At 34.5% G+C, this 22,089-nt stretch overlaps 1 protein-coding gene across 1 annotated transcript in view; it reads left to right on the forward strand.

Moving 5' to 3' along the window:
* The window catches only part of LOC110031190 (probable serine/threonine-protein phosphatase 2A regulatory subunit B'' subunit TON2), a 90,357-nt gene that overhangs the window by 54,719 nt on the left and 13,549 nt on the right, over window positions 1–22,089 (forward strand). The window contains exon 11 of the mRNA XM_020734276.1: window positions 4,037–4,138. Within this exon, the coding sequence (XP_020589935.1) occupies window positions 4,037–4,138 (102 nt within the window). The remainder of the gene's footprint in view (window positions 1–4,036; window positions 4,139–22,089) is intronic.

The following is a 22,089-nucleotide window of genomic DNA, read 5'->3' on the forward strand; positions in this document are numbered from 1 at the left end:
ATATATAAATTTCTCAAGCTTATTTGAACGTAGTTTTGGCCAAGCCGTGAAATTAATGAAGAATATGAATTGTGGAATCTATGGCTGTTACTGGTATTATCAATCCAATTCAAGTGTAGCCTATATAGCCTACAGGCAAGAGTCTGGGTTTTCTAGTTTCTATTGATATGAATATACAGAGGCAATGCTGTAAAATGTCACAATTCAATTTACATTGTAATTATTGTCATTTCTACCGATATTTCTCTAGATTTATTAGTTCTAAGACCCGCTAGTTGTACTTGTAATGACAGTTGTCCATCTTTTTTACTTGTTTGTTATTTCCCTTTTTTTTCTTCAGGACTGTTGGATTCTTCTCTTCTCCTTTATGCGGCTGGTCATCCTTGCTCCGTCATTTTAATTTCTCTTTTTTTTTATCACTTGGTCTTCAGTCTTTGGGCATTATTGACTAAGGATAGTATTTAATTCCTATAATATTTTAGCAGATGCTTTAGCAGATGCATACTACAAATCTTTTTTTTTTTCAATGCCTTGATAGTTTCTCGCAGAGTTCTTTTTGGTGCATGGCTTGCCTGTCTTCTCATAATTTGGATCGCTATTATTGTGTTAGTAATGGTTGCTGAGTTTTATTATCTCTTTTGCATTTTTCAGTCCTAGTTAGAGATTGAATATATTCGTGATAGGGTTGGTGTAGCTCCTGTGACAGACAAAATTAGAGAAAGTCGCCTTAGATGGTTTGGTCATATTAAACGTCGACCATTAGATGATCCGATTAGGAGAGTAGATGTTTTAAATTCGACTTGTGTTAAGAAAGGCAGAGGTAGACCTAGGAAGACTTGGGCTTATTGTATTAAAAATGATCTTAATTTACTAGAACTAAATGAAAATATGACACTAAATAGGACGCAATGGAGAAAAAGGATTCATGTAGCCGACCCCACGTAGTGGGATTAAGGCTTTGTTGTTGTTGTTGTTGTTGTAGTCCTAGTTAGAGATTGAAATTTCGTTGTTGATTAAGACATTGGTGCGAAATGTGGTTTTTTATGTGGGGCATTAAAATATGGGAAAAATTATGATTCACGGACACTTCTGACTAAGAAATCACGTAGTGTTAGACACTTTTCAGACACCGACATGTGCCTGACGCACACCTGTCGAACATGTCTTTGATGTGTCTTATTTAAATAATGTTAAAATATAAAAGGGGCACAAGACACCTGTCGAACATGTCTTTGATGTGTCTTATTTAAATAATGTTAAAATATAAAAGGGATACACGTGCCTTAAATTTGTACAAACAACAACAATAGCAAAGCCTTAATCCCACTATATGGGGTCAGCTACATGAATCAACATGAATCAGGATCAGCTACATGAATCATTTTTCTCCATTGCGTCCTATTTATTGTCATATTTTCATTTAGTTCTAATAAATTAAAATCATTTTTTATACAATAAGCCGTAGTCATCCTAGGTCTACCTTTGTCTTTCTTAACATAAGTCGAATCTAAAACATTTACTCTCCTAATCGAATCATCAGATGGTCGACGTTTAATGTGATCAAACCATCTAAGACGACTTTCTCTAAGGAGCTACACCAACCCTATCACGGATATATTCATTTTGCATTTTGTCTCTAAGTGTAAAGCCACTCATCGACCTAATCATTCTCATCTTGGCAACACTTAACTTAGTATTATGCTTCTCTTTTAAAGGCCAACATTCAACGCCATAAAGCATTGCAAGTCTCGCCACTATCTTATAAAGTTTTCCTTTCAGTCTAAGCGGTACTTTTCTATCACACAAAAGGCCCGAAGCGTTCCTCCACTTTAACCAACCTAGTTGAATTCTACTATTAACATCCCCATCTATATCACCATCGTTTTGAACAACAGACTCGAGATATCTAAATCGTTCACACCTTTTAGTAATTTGATCGCCCAAAGTTACACTTTTGTCACTAGAGCTACTACTACTGAAATTACATTCTATGTATTCAGTTTTAGTTCTACTCAAATGAAGGCCTTTAGACTCCAATTTAAACCTCCATAATTCAAGTTTTTCTTTGGTTTTTTCTCTCGTCTTATCCACAAGAAGGATATCATCAACAAAAAACATACACTAAGGCACATCCTCTTGTAAATGTCCAGTAAGACCATCCATAACTAAAGCAAAAATATATGAGCTTAAAGCCGATCCCTGCTGTAAATCCAACATAAATAGGAAAATATTTGGTCAATCCTCTTTCAGTTTGAACACAAGTAACAACTCTAGTATATATATCTTTAATGACTTGAATATAAGTCATATCAATGTTTTTCTTCTCAAGAACTCTCGAAAGGATTTCTCTTGGAACCTTATCGTAAGCTTTCTCTAAATCAATAAAAATCAAATGTGGATTCTCCTTATTATCTCTGAACTTCTCCATCATACTTCTCAATAAATGTATATATTTAAAACATTTATGGTATATTTTAGTAAACTTAAAATTAATAATTTATTTTTTATTTAAAGCATAAGCGTATTTGTTTGACTTATTTGTTTGATATTTTTTTCTCGCAGACGAGCTTGAGCAGTTTGCTAATCGCTCTCCTGGACTAGTATTTCTCGTTATGGATATCTTTTTTTTAAAGATAATGCTATTAAGTTATTTATATTTTTTTGTATTATTATTATTATTAATTTTTAGGTACATTTACATACATGCCACCTAAAACTACTAATATTACATATTTAACGTCTAAACTCACCTATTTACCTTTTTAGCACCCAAAAATTAAAAAAAAAACTAAAAAATAACACCCTGCCGTTAAAATTAATCAATCTGTTATGCATCTAGGCCAGGCGGTCTTTCTAATTCACTGGATTTCGTTCCCAGCTGCCGCCGACGAGACAGTTATGCTGGCGAACACCGGCATCCAATGCTTTGCCAACACAATCTCAAATCCATACTCTTCTTCCAAGGCATGCGATCCAGCTGCCATTTTCTACTGCTACTCCTATTAGGGACATAAAAGTTGCGTTAATCGAGCACTCAACTAAATTTTCCTGATCACCGAAGAAAATTCTCTATTCTTCTAATTCTTTTCTTCCTAATTATGGCCTCTCTGACTTCTTGCTGTTTCTCCTTAACTATTTCTCAATTTTGAGTCCTATAGCTATAGTGAATCCGAGATCTTCCTCCTCTGTTCTCTTTTCGGCTGCAGTGTCATCAATTTTGGTGAATTTCTGCCCTCTGACGAACTCCCTGTTACTAACACTGTTTACACGGAGTGCTGTAAATGTCAATAAGCAAGCCTAAGTGTGAAATATGCAATACTAAATATTTTTATGTGCTATGTATGTAAATTTCTCTAATTTTTATTATAATGGCATTTCTGACGCATGTTTGTATCTTATATTTTTAATAATAGAAGTGTTTGTATCCATGTCGTGTCATGTCGTGTCCGTATCCACACAACATGGGAAAAGTTGTTAATTACATTTGGCTAGTGGTCTCCTTGTTATTAGAGTTACCTGAAACTTATTAGACCTTAGGAAGATTTACATGCATGCCACTCAATTCTTGTGTATCTAATATCTAACATTTGAACTTCAATTTTTACGTACATGCCACCTTAACAATCTGTGAAAAGGTGTATTTCAAGAAAAAGGTGTATTTCTCTTATAAATTAAAATGATGGTATTTTTTATATGATATTAAGGATTTGGGCAGTATAAGTGTAAAAAGTTAAGTTTAGGTTTTAGGTATGTATACTCATGAGAATTGGGTGGTATGTATGTAAGTGCCTCTAGATCTTATTATAGACGTTGACATCTTCTGTCCCCCAATGTATCCGACCTCTGCTCTGCCTCCATTTTCTCCATAAGCTTTGATTTTTGAGTTTTTATGTTGTTTAACTTATTGGTTGGCTTAGTTATACTGTATTCTGGATTCCAGTGGCTCCACATTATTGACTTGTTCTAGCTATAATATTTACGACAGGAAGAAGGATTGCATCACATGAATTTAATTCACTATTTGCTTATTTTCCAGATATGTTTCTTGCATTGGATAAGGATATGAATGGGACGTTAAGCAAGCAGGAGCTCAAGGAGTATGCCGATGGAACGTTGACAGACATATTCATTGAGAGAGGTGAGAAACTTCTATCAGAGCGTTTGAATCTTATGGGCCGTTTGTGATCATTTTTGTTTTTTATATTTTGTGTTTATTTAATTTTCTTTATTTTTTGATTTGAAATAAAATATATTTGGTTATTTGATTTAAGAATTGTTATTTTGAAAAACATTCAAAATATTTAAAAGTAGTTTTGAGTGTTTGTAAAAAACATGATAATTTGTATTTAAAAACAAAAAAAAGAACCTGTAAAAACATGTTGAACAAACATATTTTTAAAAATAAAAGAAGAAATAAAAACAAAACCAAAAATAAATTTTATCTCAAACAAGCTCTAGCATCGCATTATTTCTTTATGCATTATGATATCAATTCTTGCAAACACCATTTGGAGTCGTAATCTTCATAGCATCCACCGAACCCCACGGATATCGTCAAAATATTCCCAACCATGTTTGGCAAGCTTGGAAACTTGATGGCATTCAATTTTTCACCATTTCAGGACTTCAAATTGATACTTGTTATATATATCACAACTAAACTTTTATATTTACATGCAACACTTCGTTGCTTCATGAAAAGGTCTATTTCACTCTTAGAAAGCGGTAATAGTTCTATTTTTGATGTGATATTGAAGATTTGAGTGTTATGTGTGTAAATGTGAAAGTTTAGAAGGAAGATATGTAAATATATTTGAGTGTTATGTGTGTAAATATGAAAGTTTAGAAGGAAGATATGTAAATACTTTAGATTTGTGTGCTATGTATGGAAATGCCCCTATATATTTATATTTCTTTTATCGATGGTTAGCTTTTCTAGTCATTTAGAACTCTTCCTTTAGCACTGAATGTAGATTCAGATGAAACCATATTTATAGAAATTGTCAAAAGATTCCCAACCATGTTTGGCAAGCTTGGAAACTTGAGAGGATTCAATTTTCACCATTTCAGGACTTTGATTCTTGTTACGAATAGACCATCCCTCTTCAAGAAAACTCTGTAGGTTAGATTTGAAGGTTGAATAGACTCCGACAATACAACATAATTATCCAGTTTAAGCATAAATTCAAGAATAAATGAAAAGGTAGTAATATTTGATGTTGAAAATTTTCTTTTTATATTGTTGAAAACGATGCTTTTTTTGAACCAATAACAACAAAACTTCAAATTTATCGGACCAACAACACATATTTGTATATATTTTTAAATAACATCATGAATAACTTGACTCTTGGATTCCAACTTATATGATGAGTATATCTTTGGAAACGTGAAATTGATGAACTTTAATTTGAGATGTGGATCTAAAATGAATGCCATGGAAATCAATAGATTGCACTCACCCTGACATTGGAGCTGCCCAAGAGACATTTATGCGACTTCTGCATAGTACTATGAACCTACTATAGTACTGCGAGCCTCAGAAAGCAACCTGCTCGCAGTCTAGATTTTTTACATGAGTGGAGTCGACCGGTCCTCTTGGGCCACTTCTAATTATTGTATTATTATATATGTGATTTCGTAGGAGTTTAGGGTTTGGTTTTGTATGAGTTTGTTCGAGATTGCCGCTAGTGTCTTTGTTTTCCTTTCAAAGGTTCTCGTGGGTTTGAATGGTGCTCCAGTTGTATCTCTCTCCGGAGGTGATGATTATTTTCCCTATCCCCTTCTGCATCTTCCCCATGTAACTCCTGGCACCCTCCATCCCTGCAGTTGGGCCCGAATAGAACTCATTTTCTATTTTTTACTACGATTTTCTAATTTCTACCCTTCTTGCGTGTTGTCACCGCCCCGTACAACCTCCCTTGCTGTCCTATAGTCTGCCATCTTCCTCCACTATTATAGTCGCCATCTTCCTCCACTGCTACAGCCTCCATCGCCTTCCACCGCCGCAACCAAACGATACAACAATCTTTCTTGTTAATCCCGCAGTCCAATTGCACACCACCTCCTTCCATCAATCTAGCTTGTTGACTCGTGTTCGCAGCCTCTTTCCCCTCTCTGTCGTCATCCGATAAACGAAAAACCTATTGTTTTCTTGCTATCCCCTGGCTATTCTAGCCTTTCCATACCTCCTCGCAGCTCTGCTTGCCACCAGACTTGTTGTCTTTGCTCCAGTTTCCACAACCGATACTTCTATCACTTTCCGTTGTGTTGCCTATATTTCCTCGCAGTCTCGCGCTCTCCATACCTTGCCGCCACTTTTCCAGAGCCCTAACAACTACCACCGCTACCTGAGATCCGCCCCAGTAGTGTGTTGTGCCACTAGACTTGTTGTCTTTGCTCTAGTTTCCACAACCGATACTTCTATCACTTTCCGTTGTGATGCCTATATTTCCTCGCAGTCTCGCACCTTCCATACCTTGCCACCACTTTTCCAGAGCCCTAACAGCTACCACCGCCACCTGAGATCCGCCCCAGTAGTGTGTTGTGTGTTCTGATGTCGTTATTTCTTATTTCTGTGTGTTTGGCTATAAATACCTATTTGACATTTTTATTAATAATATTTGCTTTACCTTTTTTCATTTGGGTAACTCTGGTTTTTTAATATCCACCTATACCTAATCCTATTTCCACCCAAAAATATTTTCCCACCTTACATCACCTCTATGCACCTTCCACTTACCCTCACCCAAAATTGAATCATGTCGCCGAAGAGGCAATTGCCATAACTTATCAGAAGTTCACCATTGAAGAGATTCAACGACAACTCCGCTTAATGCTACAGAAGCTCGAGGAAATTGAGAAAAGGACATAGGGAGAGGTTAACTACGAGTGTGGTAGCGAGATCTAAAGAGGAGAGAGAGAGGAAGGTGCACATGAATCCCTTCTATAGGTTTGATTCTAGTGGAAGAGAAGACAGACCACAATATTTTGGGATACGGTATCAGAAGTGGTTAAGAGATGAAGTGTCTGTTACAGTTTCATAGATGAAGTGCCTCTACTCCAATGAGCTGTCCAAAATTATCAGAGTAGTCAAGATTTTGGAATAAAGTTATATTTGTTATATTTTGAGAGTTGCTTGGATCCGGACGAGTTCATCAAGTGGCTTTAGATTGTGAAATATTTTCTGTTAGTATCAGGACGTCCCACCGAACAAAATGATGAAATTAGTCCCCATCAAATTAAAGAAGATTTCATTATTTTGGTGGAAAATTTTGAAGCACTTACACTAGCGTGAGAGGAAAAGATAAGATTGCTACCTAATCCAGGATGAAATGGGAGATGCAATGATAGTACGTACCAGTTCACACAATACACATCATCGGGCAACTATCATGACCTGACATGGTAGTTTGGAATTAACTAAGTCATGAACGACAGTCGGTCGATATTAATACTTTAATTTCATTCGACATAATTTTTAAAAAACTCCCAACATATAAAAGAGCAACTAGTTATCCACTAAGTGCAATATACAAAAATCAAAACATCTAGAAATCACGTAATATGTAAACAACTTTTCTAGCTAGCACTAAACAATATAATCATACTATGAAAGAAAAATAGTACAAAGAAGCTACAATCATAATACCTAGCAACAATGGTTATCCTCCTGTAAACTAAACCCCTTCTGCTAGACATAACAACCTATGACTTTTCTTTTCTTGAAAGAAAATATTAATTTCAACTTTAAGTTTGACTTAGCGAGTAATTATAATCTTAATATGCATTAAATTTTTATGTCAATGCAATGCATGAATGCCCAAAGAAAATGCAGTTCATTTATTTATAAAACTTTGAACTTTCATGTTTAATTTATCCTTTTTCATTTCACTTTAAGTATTTTTCGTTTAACCTCTTTAAGCATCATAACAGGATTGCTGTCATACTCTAAAATTGCAGTCGAAGTTACACATTTATCATTTATTTTAACGTGCACGATACATCGCATCCATTATCAGTGTCATCTGAGAGTAATCCTATATGAAGAAACATTTACATTTCATATCAATTTAAAATCCTTTAAGATGTACATTTATTTGTCGGTTATTTTTCTCTCATTTGTGATACAATTTTAGACTTTCAAAATGACATATATGAATAAATACTTGTTTTAACTCATTTAATAAAACAATTATTCATTCAATAAAATATTAATTTAATGCATAAAAGATAATAGTCACTCACCTTGCTTTCAAGTGACCTCTGAAATATCTATCACTTTACTTCCTCGACTATCTCTTATATCAATTAGAGATGTATACAACTATAAAAAATCCTATCATAAAAGAAATATTTAATACATCTAATGACTTATAATTAAAATGACACATAAATAATTATACAATTTCTTATCTTAAAAAATTTGATTTGCTCCCTCGCACAAGAATTCCCTTTACTCGTACAGGAGGTTTGTGACACCTCCTCCCTCAAAATTTCATAATTTTATAGCTTAGATCCTAACATCACGTGCATTTTAAATTTAACCTTTAAATACACACACACATTAAATAACTTGATTAATTAAAACAATTTATTAATTAACTTACACACACATTTTTAATATTAATAAAATTTCATATATACCTTATTCTTCGACTATTTGCCCCAACCTCACGCAAGGTGCCATGCGAGCTCCCTCTTACTTCCTTCAGTCTTGACTGGCCTAATGCATCACATGTCCTCTTCCTCTGCTTATGTTGCACGCAGAGACCTGGATTTTCCTTCCTCTACCTTTGGTCTCGACAAAAAGTCGTAGATCCTTCTTCTTTCTCTTCTCCTTCGCACGGCTCGACACTACACAGAAGTCGCATGTTGCCTCTCCCTTTTTGCACACAATCACAGTGTCAAAGGCGATCTACTAGGGCACCTTTTGCAAGGCTCGACTGACCTTCCTCACACAAGGTTTGCTCCTCTATTTCCTCCTTCCTCAAGTTTCAATGCAAAACTCACGCAACGCTCGTAAGTTTCTTTTTTCCTAATTAGAGCATTGTAGTTTCTTCTCTTTTATGACCTTCTCTCTTGCTTTTCAATTTGATTGATACAAATGAGGGGGAAATGTCGAAATAACATGAAATAAGTCTCTTAGGAGAGGGTGCTTCTCTTCTAACTGTAGACGCCTATTTTATTTTAATTTTATTATTTTTTAAACTTTATGTTAATACAATCTCCCCTCCTTAATAAAATTTCATCTTGAAATTTGAAAATGATCATAAAATTAAACATAACTCAAATAAAATGATGATGATATTATTCTTCAATTTCAAAGACTTTTTCCCATGTAGCATTCTTCTCCATACTGTGCTTCCATAAAATTTCAACAAAAGGGATCTTTTTGTTCCGCAGCTTCTTTAAATCATAATCCAGAATCCTTTCATGCTTCTCAATATAAGTCAAATCTGGTTGAATATTAATTGAGTCTTCTATCACCTTACTAGTTTCATCGACAATATATTTTTTGAGTGAATAAATGTGGAAAATTTTATACTCTCTGCATATGGGCTGGTAAAGCTAATCTGTAAGCTATTTTCGCGATCCTCTCCACAATCTTATATGGATCGATATATCTGGGGCTCAGTTTTCTTGTCTTCCCAAACTTTGTACACCCTTCAACAGATTAACATTGATAAAAACAAATTCTCTATCTTCAAACTCAATAGGTCTGTACTTGGCATCATAATATTTTCTATGCATATCCTGCACTACATTCGGTCTATCTCTGATCAGTCTTATGTTTTCATTAGCATCATCAACTAAATCAGCTCCAATAATATTTTTTTCAATTGTCTCTGCTCAAAATAAAGTTTCTTGAACTTTCTTTCATACAAGGCTTCGTATGGAGTCATTTCAATGCTAGTTTGATAACTATTATTATTATAAACAAGTTGTACTAAAGGTTATATGTGATTCCAACCTCTACCAAAGTCAAGGGCATATCCTTAGTAGATCCTTCAAGATCTGAATAGTCATATCTATCTGACCATTTGTCTGAGGGTAAAATTTCGTGTTGAAAGTTAATTTGGTGTCCAAAACTTCCTAAACCTTCTTCCACAATCTGAAAGTAAAATTGTCATCTCTGTCGGAGGTGATAGGCTTAGTATCATAATATGATCCACATATAATTTAGCTAATCTCTTCACTGGATCTGTTTGTCTAATAGACAAGAAATGGGCAGACTTGATCAGCCTATCGATAATTACCCATATAGCATCATGACCCTGGCATGATCTAGGCAACCCAATCACAAAATCCATCACAATCTTCTCCTATTTTCACTCTGGAATCGGTAAATGATGCAGGATGCTAATGTGCTGCTTTCAATAGCTAATATTAATGACACTTAGTCACAAATTCTGCCATTTTCATATTCCTTTTCAATCCTGGACACCAAAATTCTTCTTTGTGATCCTGATATATCTTATGCTTCATTGGGTAAATAGTATAGCCAGATAAATATGTTTCATCTAGACTTTCCTTCTTCAGATCATCAATATCTGGAACATAAATCGTCTTTATATCTCAATAAGCTATCTTGATCTAACATGTACATCTTCAAATCACCTGCGTTAACCTGTTCTTGGATTTTTTGAACATAGCTATCATCGACTAAAGAATATTCAATTCTTCTTTTCAAAGTTAACTGCAACGTCAACTGATACAATGAATCCCATTGTCATCATCATTATCAACTATGGATAACTTCAAATTCTTCAAATTTATAATTAATTACTCCTTATTAGTAAATAAATAGTTCAAATTACATGAAGTTTTTCTAGTCAGTGAATCTGCCACCACATTTGCCTTTCACAAATGATATTGAATATCTGAATCATAATCTTTAATAAATTCAAGCAATCTCCTCAACCTCGGATTTAGCTCTTTCTGAGTAAAAATATACTTCAAACTCTAGTGGTCAATAATAACTTCACATCTAACTCCATACAGATAATGCCTCCATATTTTGAGTGCAAATACAACTGCCACAAACTCCTAATCATATGTAGGATAATTCCTTTTATGAATTTTCAATTGTCATGATGCATATGCAATAACTCCTTCATGCTGCATAAGTATACAACCCAAACTTGTTAAAGATGCATTGTTGAAATCAGAACCTGAAAGAATAACCAACACTTAAACAATTATTAAGAAAGTCTTCAACTTCTGAAAACCTCCTCACAATGATTTGACCATTCAAATTTTACAGACTTTGTGTCAATCTTGATAACGACATGGTACTTTGTGAAAACATTTTGACAAATCTTATGTAATAATCAGCCAGACCTAGAAAACTTCTGAACTCAGTGATAGTAATAGGTCTTGGTCAATCTGCAATTGAATTCGCCTTTTTTTTATCCATATATATGTCGTCTCCACTAATAATGTGCCTGTGAAAAGCCACACTTTTAAGTCAAAATTTGTACTTAGAAAATTTGACATAAAATGTATTCTCTTTCAAAACCTGTACCACAGCATTTAAATGATTTGTATGGCTCGCTTCATTTCTTGAATACAACAAAATATCATCTATAAAAACGATCACGAAAGCTTCTAAAAATAGTTTGACGATCTCATTCATTGGGTCAATGAAAATTGTCGGAGCATTTGTCATTCCAAATAACATCGCTTTGAATTCATAATGCCCATATACGGTCGTGAAAGTCATCTTCATTATGTCTACTTCTTAAATCTTCAGTTGGTAATAGCATGATCTGAGATCAATCTTTGAAAATATAGAGTTTCTTTTCAACTGATAGAACAAATCGTTAATCATCAGCAGTGGATATTTGTTTTTTAACTGTGAGCTTATTCAACTCGTTATAATCAATGCACATCATGAAGCTCTCATCCCTCTTTACAAATAATAATGGAGCTCTCCAAGGTGAGGTGTTAAGTCTGATTAATCCCTTACCTAGTAACTCCTGTAATTGGCTCTTCAGCTCCTACAACTCTTTAACTATCATTTTGTAGAGTGTCGTGGATACAGGCTCAGAACCTGACAGGAGCTCAATAATAAAATCGATCTCTCACAATGGTGGTAGCCTTAGTAAATCATCAAGAAACACTTTTAGATATTTTCTTACCACTAGAATATAATTCAAAGGTTGTAATTCCTTAGAAGTATTTGTTACATGAGCAAGAAAATATTAACTTTCATAATTTAATAATTTAAAAGTTTTTAAATATGTAATTATCATAAATCCCAGCCCTCTGTCACCATAAAATTTAACTTCTGCTTCTTCAGGTAAATTTATTTTGACCGCCTTTTTATTGCAATCAATAAATAAAGTTTTTAGACATCCAATCCATGCCTAACATTACCTCAAACTCCACAAAAGACAACACCATAAGTTGTGCCTCAAAATGTTTTCCACCAATCATTAATTTTGCTTCACATGAATGATTAACTTCTAGAAAAACTTCATTTATCATTCTAACTGATAATATCATTGACATAGAAAGGATTTTCAATCACATCATTTTAGTCAGTTCCTCAGCTATAAATAGGTGATGCTCTTGAGTCAAACAATATTTTTATCGACCTAATCTGAAGATATATGATACATATCATTAAAATCATTGCATTAGACATTTAGAGTCGACTTCTTGATTTTTTTAAATTCTTGCTTATTTTATGAATGAAATGACATGAATCCTATGATAATTAAAGGTGCATTGGGTTAAAATTATTAAAAGTGAAACGTACCTGTGATGACATCAGGGGAGTCTTTAGCTTCCTGCTGTGAAAGAGCATTTACTCTGGGCTGGACATTCTGCTTGAGTTTGATCTGCGTTTGGCACTGGTCCCGAAGATTCAGCTGCCCTCATTTTACCATAGCTCCTCTGAGTTGGTGCAGCATTGCCCTTGGTATCTGTTGGAGCCGCTGGCCCAAATTAGGATAGTTCCTCGTCATATGTCCTGGTTGGTTGCACCAAAAACAAGTATTCAATCCAGGCATACACTCTCCCTTATGACGCCTTCCATAATTGTTACATGTTTTTGCTTCAAACTGAGTGTTGATACTTCTAGATTTGACATTCATAGCACCAATAGATTACGACTAAAAGGATTGCTTGCTCTGAGAGCCAGGAAACTTGTATCATTTTGAATTTTTTCTCTTGTGAATGCTCCTCCTCGTCTGAGTAGCCTCCAGATCCAGCTCAATCATCTTAGCTCTCTTCATCAAAATGCAATAATCATCGATCCAAAGTTGAATCAATGGTTGTCTAATCACATATCTGAGCTTAGACAAAAATCGGCGGCACTTCTCCTTTGCATTTGGAATCAACTGTGGCACATATCTTAAGTATGGTGAATTCAATTCTATATTGCATTATTGAGTGATCACCTTATACAAACTGGATAAATTTTTCCTACACTTACCTCCTAGCGGATAGTGGTACGAACCAGTCTCCAAAAATGCCCATAGACTCGTCTTACTAAATCATGTGACTGCTCTACCCCCATATTTCTTCTGCAACTGTCCTCGTCACCATCTCTCAACTTCTCCCTCTAATGCAAATGTCGTCAGTGTAACCATCCTCTCCAAAGAACAAGACAATCCATCTAATATCTTCTTCACTCTTAAAAATTAATTTTTAGCATCCATCGGACTTCCTTTTCTAAACAAGAGAGGTGTCTCATATCTTGAAATAATTTTCAAGTATTTATCCATCTGACCTCTGGTAGAACTGGCTTGAGTCTGAGAGGTTCTAATTTAGTGTGTTATTGCAATTATCATCTTAGTAAATTTATTTATATTCACAGTAATATATGGGGGTATCTCAACTTCTACCATATCATCTCTAACTTTTTCTCTCTAATTTTCATATTTCTGAAATAATGAAAGAAATATTATAATTAGACAAAATCTAACTATTCATTAACATAACTTATGATTTAATATAATCATCTTAATGGTTCTTTTAGATCATGATACAACCTGATTGCTTTAATACCATTTTTGTAACGATCCAGCCTGATAGCTTGAAATTAACCAAGTCAGGAACGACGATCAGACAATATTTCAATTTCATTCCATATAATTTTTAGAAAACTCCAATGTATAAAATTGTCACTAATTATCCATGAAATGTCATATACAAAAATCAAACATTCAAAAACCATATAATAAACAATATAATTATAATACGAAAGAAAAACACTATGAAGAAGCTACAACCATAATACCTAGCAAGAGTGATCCTCCTCCTGTAAACTTGCACACATTTTTAATATCAATTAACTTAATTAAATTTTATATATACCTTATTCTTCGATTGCCTGATCCAGCCTCATGCAAGACTAACCATACAAACCGTTCATTTTCTTTTCGGGTATTACAATAATCATACAGGTTTAGTGCAACTAATCTATTAAAAAATACTCAACCTTTTATTAATAATTATTGGTTTTGTTGATTAAGTGATGTGTTGCTAAGATGAGAATGCTTAGGTGGATTAGTGACTTAACAGTTAGAGATAAAATGTGAAATGAATATATTTATGATAGGATTGGTGTAGCTTTGTTGGCACTTGTGATTAGAGAGATTCGTCACATTAAACGTTGACCATCTATGATCCGATTAGGAGAGTATGTATTTTAGATTCAACTTATTTTAAGAAAGACAGAGATTGACCTAAAAAGACTTGGCATATTGTATAAAAAGTAATTTTAATTTATTAGAATTAAATGAAAATATGACTCTCAAATATGATTAAATGAAAATATGACTCTCAATAGGACACAATGGAGAAAAAAGATTCATGTAGCCGACCACACTTAGTGGGATACCCTTCTACTTCCTTCGGTCTTGACTTGCCCCAAAGCAGCACAAATTCTTCTCTTTCTCTGCATATGATGCACGCAAAGACCTTGGCTTTCCTTCCTATGCCTTTGGTCTCGACACAAAGTCGCAAATCCTTCTTCTTCTCATGACTCGATAGTACACGGAAGCCCCAGTTCGCCTCTCCCCTTTGCACACGAACATAGTGTCAAAGCTGCTTGATTAGGGCACATCTTGCAGGGCCCGGCTGACCTTCCGTACGCAAGAAAGTTTGCTCTTTATTTCCTCCTTCCTCTTTAGGTTGGACACAATCGCAACACGGCGTGCATAAGTTTCTTTTCCCGGATTTGAGCACTACAGTTTCTTCTCTTCTGAGAAATTCCCTCTTGTCTTTCAGTTTGGTTGATTTGAATGAGGGAGAAATATCAAAATAATGTGAAATAAGTTTCTTACGAGAGGGTGTGTCTCTTCTAACCATCAACGCTTATTTTATTTTTAATTTTATTTTTTTATATTTTTTTAAAACTTTCTGCTGTTACATTAACTACCACAACTTACAGGTAGGTTCAACCTCAGGATCTTATAGTCATAGTACACCAAGGGGAACATCCATGCCAACCCTGCTTGAGGAGAAACTATTCAAAGTGGAGAACATGTAAAACTAATCAGCATTCTTAAATCGGCCCAACCAGAAAGCACAATAAATGCTACAGTTTTTGGCACAATGCAACAGATTGCCTAAACAAAGGGTATTATCTATTCAACTGAGCAGGGAGTTATTGAAGAATTAAATAATGTCATAGTAAACAATAACGAAAATAAAGACACAAAGGAGTACCAACTTTCAACTAATGAGGGAAAGACACACATGCTTTTAGTTGAGCCCATGAGAGACTCCAACCGAATTAACATTTGTTGTCCAAGAAGGTCTTGAGTTCGAGGAACCGACACTAACGACAAGATAATCCCAGATAAGAGAAATTCAGAATTTTTCAGATATATAGGCTACTTTATGAGTTGCCCCTACTGAGGGAGGTCTAAAATATCAGTGATGAAACTCTATTGGGCCACTTCTGGAAGACTATAACAAGTCATTTGTGTATTAAAATCAATTCAACAGTGTACACACCGATAGATTATCAAGCAGCATGGATGAACCACAGTTTTGGAAATTGCCTTAGGATTTTATTGGGAAAAAATATCATACAATTGGATTTGTGCCCTTTTAGAGAAGAAAAAGAGTCCTCTCTTGAGTGGTTACACTTCAGTGTGATCCAACCTGCTATAAAAGTCATTCAAGAGTAGATTCTTTCTGACAGACTTGTTTATCAATTACTTTTAGCTGAGTGCAAGGAGTGAGAGAAGCATATTATACATTTACTTGCTTGGGATTAGGCTCGTGAAAAAATGTCATTTTGCAACTCCAACTCAAGTTGCACCAAAAGTGGATGAATATTTATTCTATCGAAATGTGCTTTGGAATGACGACGACTTCATGATTGACTTACTGGAGCTTGCAACATTTCCACTACCTTCAACATGGTCGACCTGACTACTATGAGTTGACAGAAGCTTTGACAGATGAGGTCGAAGCTCTCCCAACCTTAAAAAGTTTACATTGTAGCTGCCCATAAGACTTACATGACTTTTGCTACAGTACTGCTACTCGTAGAGAGCCGACTGCTCGTTGGATCGAACTGATCTGCATTTTTGCGTGAGAGTGGAGTCAGCCAATCCTCTTGGGCTACTGCTAGTTATCCTATTATTATATATCTGCTTTCGTAGGAGTTTAGGGTTAGGTTTTGCATGATTTTGTTTGAGATTGTTGTCGGTGTCTCTGTTTTGCCTTTGAGGGTTGTATCTGAGGGTTTGAGTGTTGCTCCGGATGTATCTCTCTCCCAAGGTAGTTATTATCTTCCCTATCCCCTTCTACATCTTCCCCACGAGGCTCTTGAGTGCCCTCCATCGTTGCAACTGCCCCCAAACAACACTTTTTTGTTATTTTTTACTGTAGTTCTGATTTCAGCCCTTCTTGCTCGATGTCACCGTCCTGGACAGTCGCCCCTTGCCGTCTTGCAATCTCCCGCTTAGCCCCTTTCAATGCTGTCATCTTCCTCCACTACTGCAACCACCTAAGACAACAATCTTTGTTGTTAATCCTTCAGTCTAGCCGCCCTATGTCTGCATCCATCAATCTAGCCTGTTGCCTCATGGTTGCAACCCCATTCACCTCGCCTTCATCATCCGGAAAACAACAAACCTGTTGTTTTTTATTATTATTATTATTATTGTCTTCTAAATGTTCCAGCTCTGCTTGCCACACTTGTTGTCCTTGTTGTCCCATTCTCCTCAATCGGTTGCATTGCAACTATTTGCCCCGCCGTTCTGCACCTTCCCTACCTTGTCGCCACCTTTCCAAGCATCTAACGACCACCACCATCACTCGAGATTCACCCCGGCATCCTGTCGTGTGTCGTGGTCGTGTTGTTTCTCATTTCAGTGTGTATTTGATTGTAACTACCTATTTAACTTTTTCAATAATAATATTTTCTTTACCTATTGTCGTGTTGGTTAACTCGGTATCACACCCTATGATTTATCAAATTTCAATTTTGCATTGCAAGGCCATTTTTTTGCATATATTCATCCATCAAGAAAGACTTCCCATTTAAAGATTCTTCAGATGCATCCCTATGAGAACAAAAATATTTGTAGGGTAAGAAGTAGAATTTATTTTGGTAACATTGTTAAGAATTGCCAAGAACTAGAGTTTTAGTAACTTAACATCCGTTTTAGGAGCAATGTTAAAATATTATCTAACACACTACATGCCAAAATTATTTCTTTGGCAATGGTTCTTGATATAATTTACATGATTGTTTGAGGTGAAAATATGTCTACTCGCTCTTAGTTGATATTCTCTTGTGGATACAACAATTAGTGATCTAAACATCATAATTATCTGATGTGATAGGATAACATCTACGTGCATGAGTATATTGATGTTCCCCTGCTTGTACCATTAAAAGGTGGATTTTTCTTAGTATGCATATACAAGCATTCATATATACAAAATTTCGTTCTCATAATATACATTACTCACTCTAGCCTTGTTTGAAATCAATTATTCCAATTTTTGTATCTTGAAATCAATTAATCTTAAATCTTGATTTTTGTTAATAATTAATATGATCGAACATTAATATTATACTAAAGAACAAATTTTAAATTAATATATTTGAAGTTTTGACTTTAATTACCTCTTTTCAAACCCAAAATCAATTCTTCTCTCTAAGTTCTGATTTTTGCCATTAATTAGCAAGAATTTAATTTAATAATTAATTATTACATTAATTTAATTAAATAAGAAAAAAAATAAATTATTTCAGTAAAAAGTGACAATTTAATTAAATGGATAGAGGCTATAGCATTATTGCTTGCAATTTTGCGTGCATAAAAAGTAAAGGGAGTATCAAACAACCAACGAAAAAGATAGCATACAACAAAACATTATAAAAAATGGCAGAAGAGTATAAATAAAAATAACGGGCCATTTACATACGTACCACCCAATTCCTATGTATTTACATATCGAACACCTAAACTTTACATAATACATTTATACCACCAAGATTTTTCATACAACATAGAAAAAACATATGTAAATGCATAAGAGTTGAGTGGTATGTCTGTAAATCTCCCAAATAAAAATACAACGGGAAAGCAGCATGCACAAACAAGGAGCGATATTGTACAGAAAAATACAAACCATGTAAGAAATTGAGATCAAAATGATTACCTGAAGAGAGTGTGCACATCAGCAGTAGTTAGAAAACCTCTTCCATGAAGATCAAGACATCTGAATAAGTAAGTTAATCCTTCAGGAGTATCTTTGTTTTCGAGAGCTAACACGAAATCTAGAAAGCTTCCGAAGTCCATCTCTCGTGCATTACCCCCTCCCATTTTACCACGGCGCACATGTTCATCAAAGGCTACACAATAGTTAAAATAAATAAAGTTTCGGTTCGACTCCATACTTCATAAAGTTGTTTGACAATTTTTTGATATGTAACTTCTCAAAATTCGGAACATGAGTGATATGAGGCCATCAATCAACTTAGATCTATATAAAAAAGACAATCAATATTCTATTCAAGTTAAGCCCAATGCAATGCATTTGAATCAAGTCCTCAATAAATCTCATGTGCCATTAAACTTGCAATATCATGTGAAGTTAAACCCCTTTCCCTATTTTGCTCATATATGAAAAATTAGGGTTGTTACTAATGTAATAGAACTAATTTTTATCAATAATTATTTTAGTAATGCAATATTTTTATTAGGGGCATTTACATACACACCATTGAATTCTTATATATTTACATATCTAACCCCCAAACATTCATATTTACTTGCATCTATTTAAGGGTCTGTTTGGGTCAGTTGCAATTATTTGAAGAAGCAGTTATGCAACAGTTGTAGAAGAAACTACTGTGGGGAAATTGTTGTTGGTGAAGCTGTGTCTTTTTGGTTTGTTTAACTGTACATCATTTGTGTTGTAGTTGTTTCTGAAATAAAGACCGTATTGCTCTTATATAAATATAGTATATGTAAGTTATCCATTTTAGAATTAACATATACATAACAATAGAAACAAAATTAAAAAAAATTGAAGTCACAAGTCTAAAATATTATATCAGAATTTATACATCACATAACACCGTGTAACACAAAAATCAAAATTATATCAACATGTCATATTATCTAAATATTACTTTTAATATCCAAATTATGAGGTCTACTGGAAGAAGCAGCTACACTACTAGGTTTGCATGTCATGTCAACAGGATCATTCGAGCTACCTTCATCTTCACGAGCTTGACTCTCATGTGCTAAACTTTCAACAATTTGGTGACTTGGAGTCCAAGCATGAACTCTCGTGGCAACATCTCCAAACGTCACATCAACTTTTTCTTCTAGTTCAGGATCTATACTAGGAAATCTAAATTTTTTGGCTTTAGGCAGTACCTATAATGAAAAAAAATTAAGTTTGAATATTAAGTACTCATGTGCATGTGTTCAAAAGAAGATGAATAAGTTGTACATCTATCTTCGACTAAGACATCAATAGTTTTCTTAATTGTGTCCTAACCCAACCCAGTTACACCTTGTTTTAACTTCTTCAACACATTCAAGATGTCGCATGCGGCGAATTTGTTTCGTGATTTCCTCTGCCTCATGCTTGCCTCCTGCCCCAAACAGCGGGACGGTGCGCCCTAGCGCCGCCGCCCCAAATGACACCTAAGTTTTTAACATCGCATCAAAAATACCCCCTTCATTATCTTTTTAAAATTGAAATTCACCTTTTCACACATAGGCTTATGATGCCAATGTGTTATAAGTGTAAATATCAAACTTTGGTTATTAGATATTTAAATACATAATGATTGTGTTGTATGTATGTAAATTTTCCTTTTTATTATTAATCCCTCTGATCCTTCAGAAAAAAAAAAAATCATGCTTAAGTAATGAACAACTTTATGGGGATGGTCTTGAATTTATTTAAAATATTCAAGTGCAAGATGGAATTTTTTTTTCCTTAAATTTATAAATACCTTTCTCTGCACTAGAACGATCTCTTGATCTGAAACAAACTGTAAATTTGAGTCCATCTTAAAATAGAACTCGGAACCTAAAGACATGACTGAATCTGAAACTATTTCTTTTAAGCATTTTAAACTTGCAGAAGATGCTGGCCTCCTCAAGCAACTCCCTAATTTGAGTCACATGGAATTGTGCATTGAAAATTTTCCATTGACATGATTTAGTATACCATTGATTTTTTATTTGAATTTAGAAACCGTGGAACACAGTCTGCCACGGATCGAGCGAAGATGTCGTGTGCGGCGAATTTGTATCATGATTTCCTCTCTGCCTCATTCCTGCCTCCTGCCCCAAATTGCTGGACGGTGCGCCCTAGCGCCGACACCCCAAATGGCACCCCCAAATCTTTAACATCACATCAAAAATACAACCTTCATTATCTTTTTAATGAAATTTACCTTTTATGCATACGCTTATGATGTCAATGTCTTCTAACTGTAAATATCAAATTTTGGGTGTTAGATATCTAAATACATAAAAATTGTGTGGTATGTATGTAAATTTTCCTTTTTATTATTAATACCTCTGATCTTTTTGCAAAAAAAAAAGAAAAAGAAAAAAAAAATCATGCTTTAGAAACATCTGAAAATAATGAACAACTTTACGGGAATGACCTTGAATTTATTTAAAATATTCAAGCGCAAGATGGAATTTTTTTTTCCTTCAAATTTATCCATACCCTTCCTTGCACTAGAACTTTCTCTTGATCCGAACCAAACTCTACATTTGAGTCCATCTTTGAATTGAACTCCCAACCTAAATACTGACTGAATCTGAAATTGAATCTATTTCTTTTTAAGCATTTTAAACTTGCAGAAGCTGCTGGCCCACTCAAGCAACTTCTTAATTTGAGTCACATGCTATTGTGTATTGGAATTTTCCACTGACATGATTTAGTATACCATTGACTTTTTATTTGATTTTAGAATACTCTGCTTGCAAATTTATTGAAAGAAAAATCACAGGACAAAGTTTAGTTGTCATTCATTATTTATGGAAGCATAATCTTGTGTTGCAGAATTTATTGATCACATAAAAAAAATTGTTGGACTATCGAAATGAAATTATCATCCATAATGAAAATTCTAAAATTGTAATGGCTTTTAATTGTAGTGCCTAGGATTACTATGAGGAATGCTATATCGATCCCACTTGTTGCACTGCACCTACAATTAGCCATTTGATAGTCCCCAAGCCTTGAAGGATTTCTAGGAAACTGGGACCTACTCCATTGATATTAGTTTTGAGAGAAAAGTGCTAAAATGGTCTCCTTACTCTTTGCAGGGGCCATGGTAGTTTCGATGTCTATAAAAATGTTAATTTAAGCTGACTTTTTTCATATAGGTTGAATTATTCTCCGGACTTTTTAAAGAGTGGACTATATCAGCCTCCATTAATGGTGTCTGAAGCTTAATTTTGCACTTTTATAAACTCCGAGATTAAAATTGTCACATGTAAATTGAGAGAGGGCCATTTTTTAAACCAATTTACTCTTTATTTAGAAGATGGACATGAATAATTAATCTTAGTTCTTATGTTAGAATTTTTTACTTAGACTTTGCACTTTTGACCGTCCAAT

The sequence above is a fragment of the Phalaenopsis equestris genome, unplaced genomic scaffold, assembly GCF_001263595.1.
Source record: "Phalaenopsis equestris unplaced genomic scaffold, ASM126359v1 Scaffold000787, whole genome shotgun sequence".
Classification (NCBI taxonomy): Eukaryota; Viridiplantae; Streptophyta; class Magnoliopsida; order Asparagales; family Orchidaceae; genus Phalaenopsis; species Phalaenopsis equestris.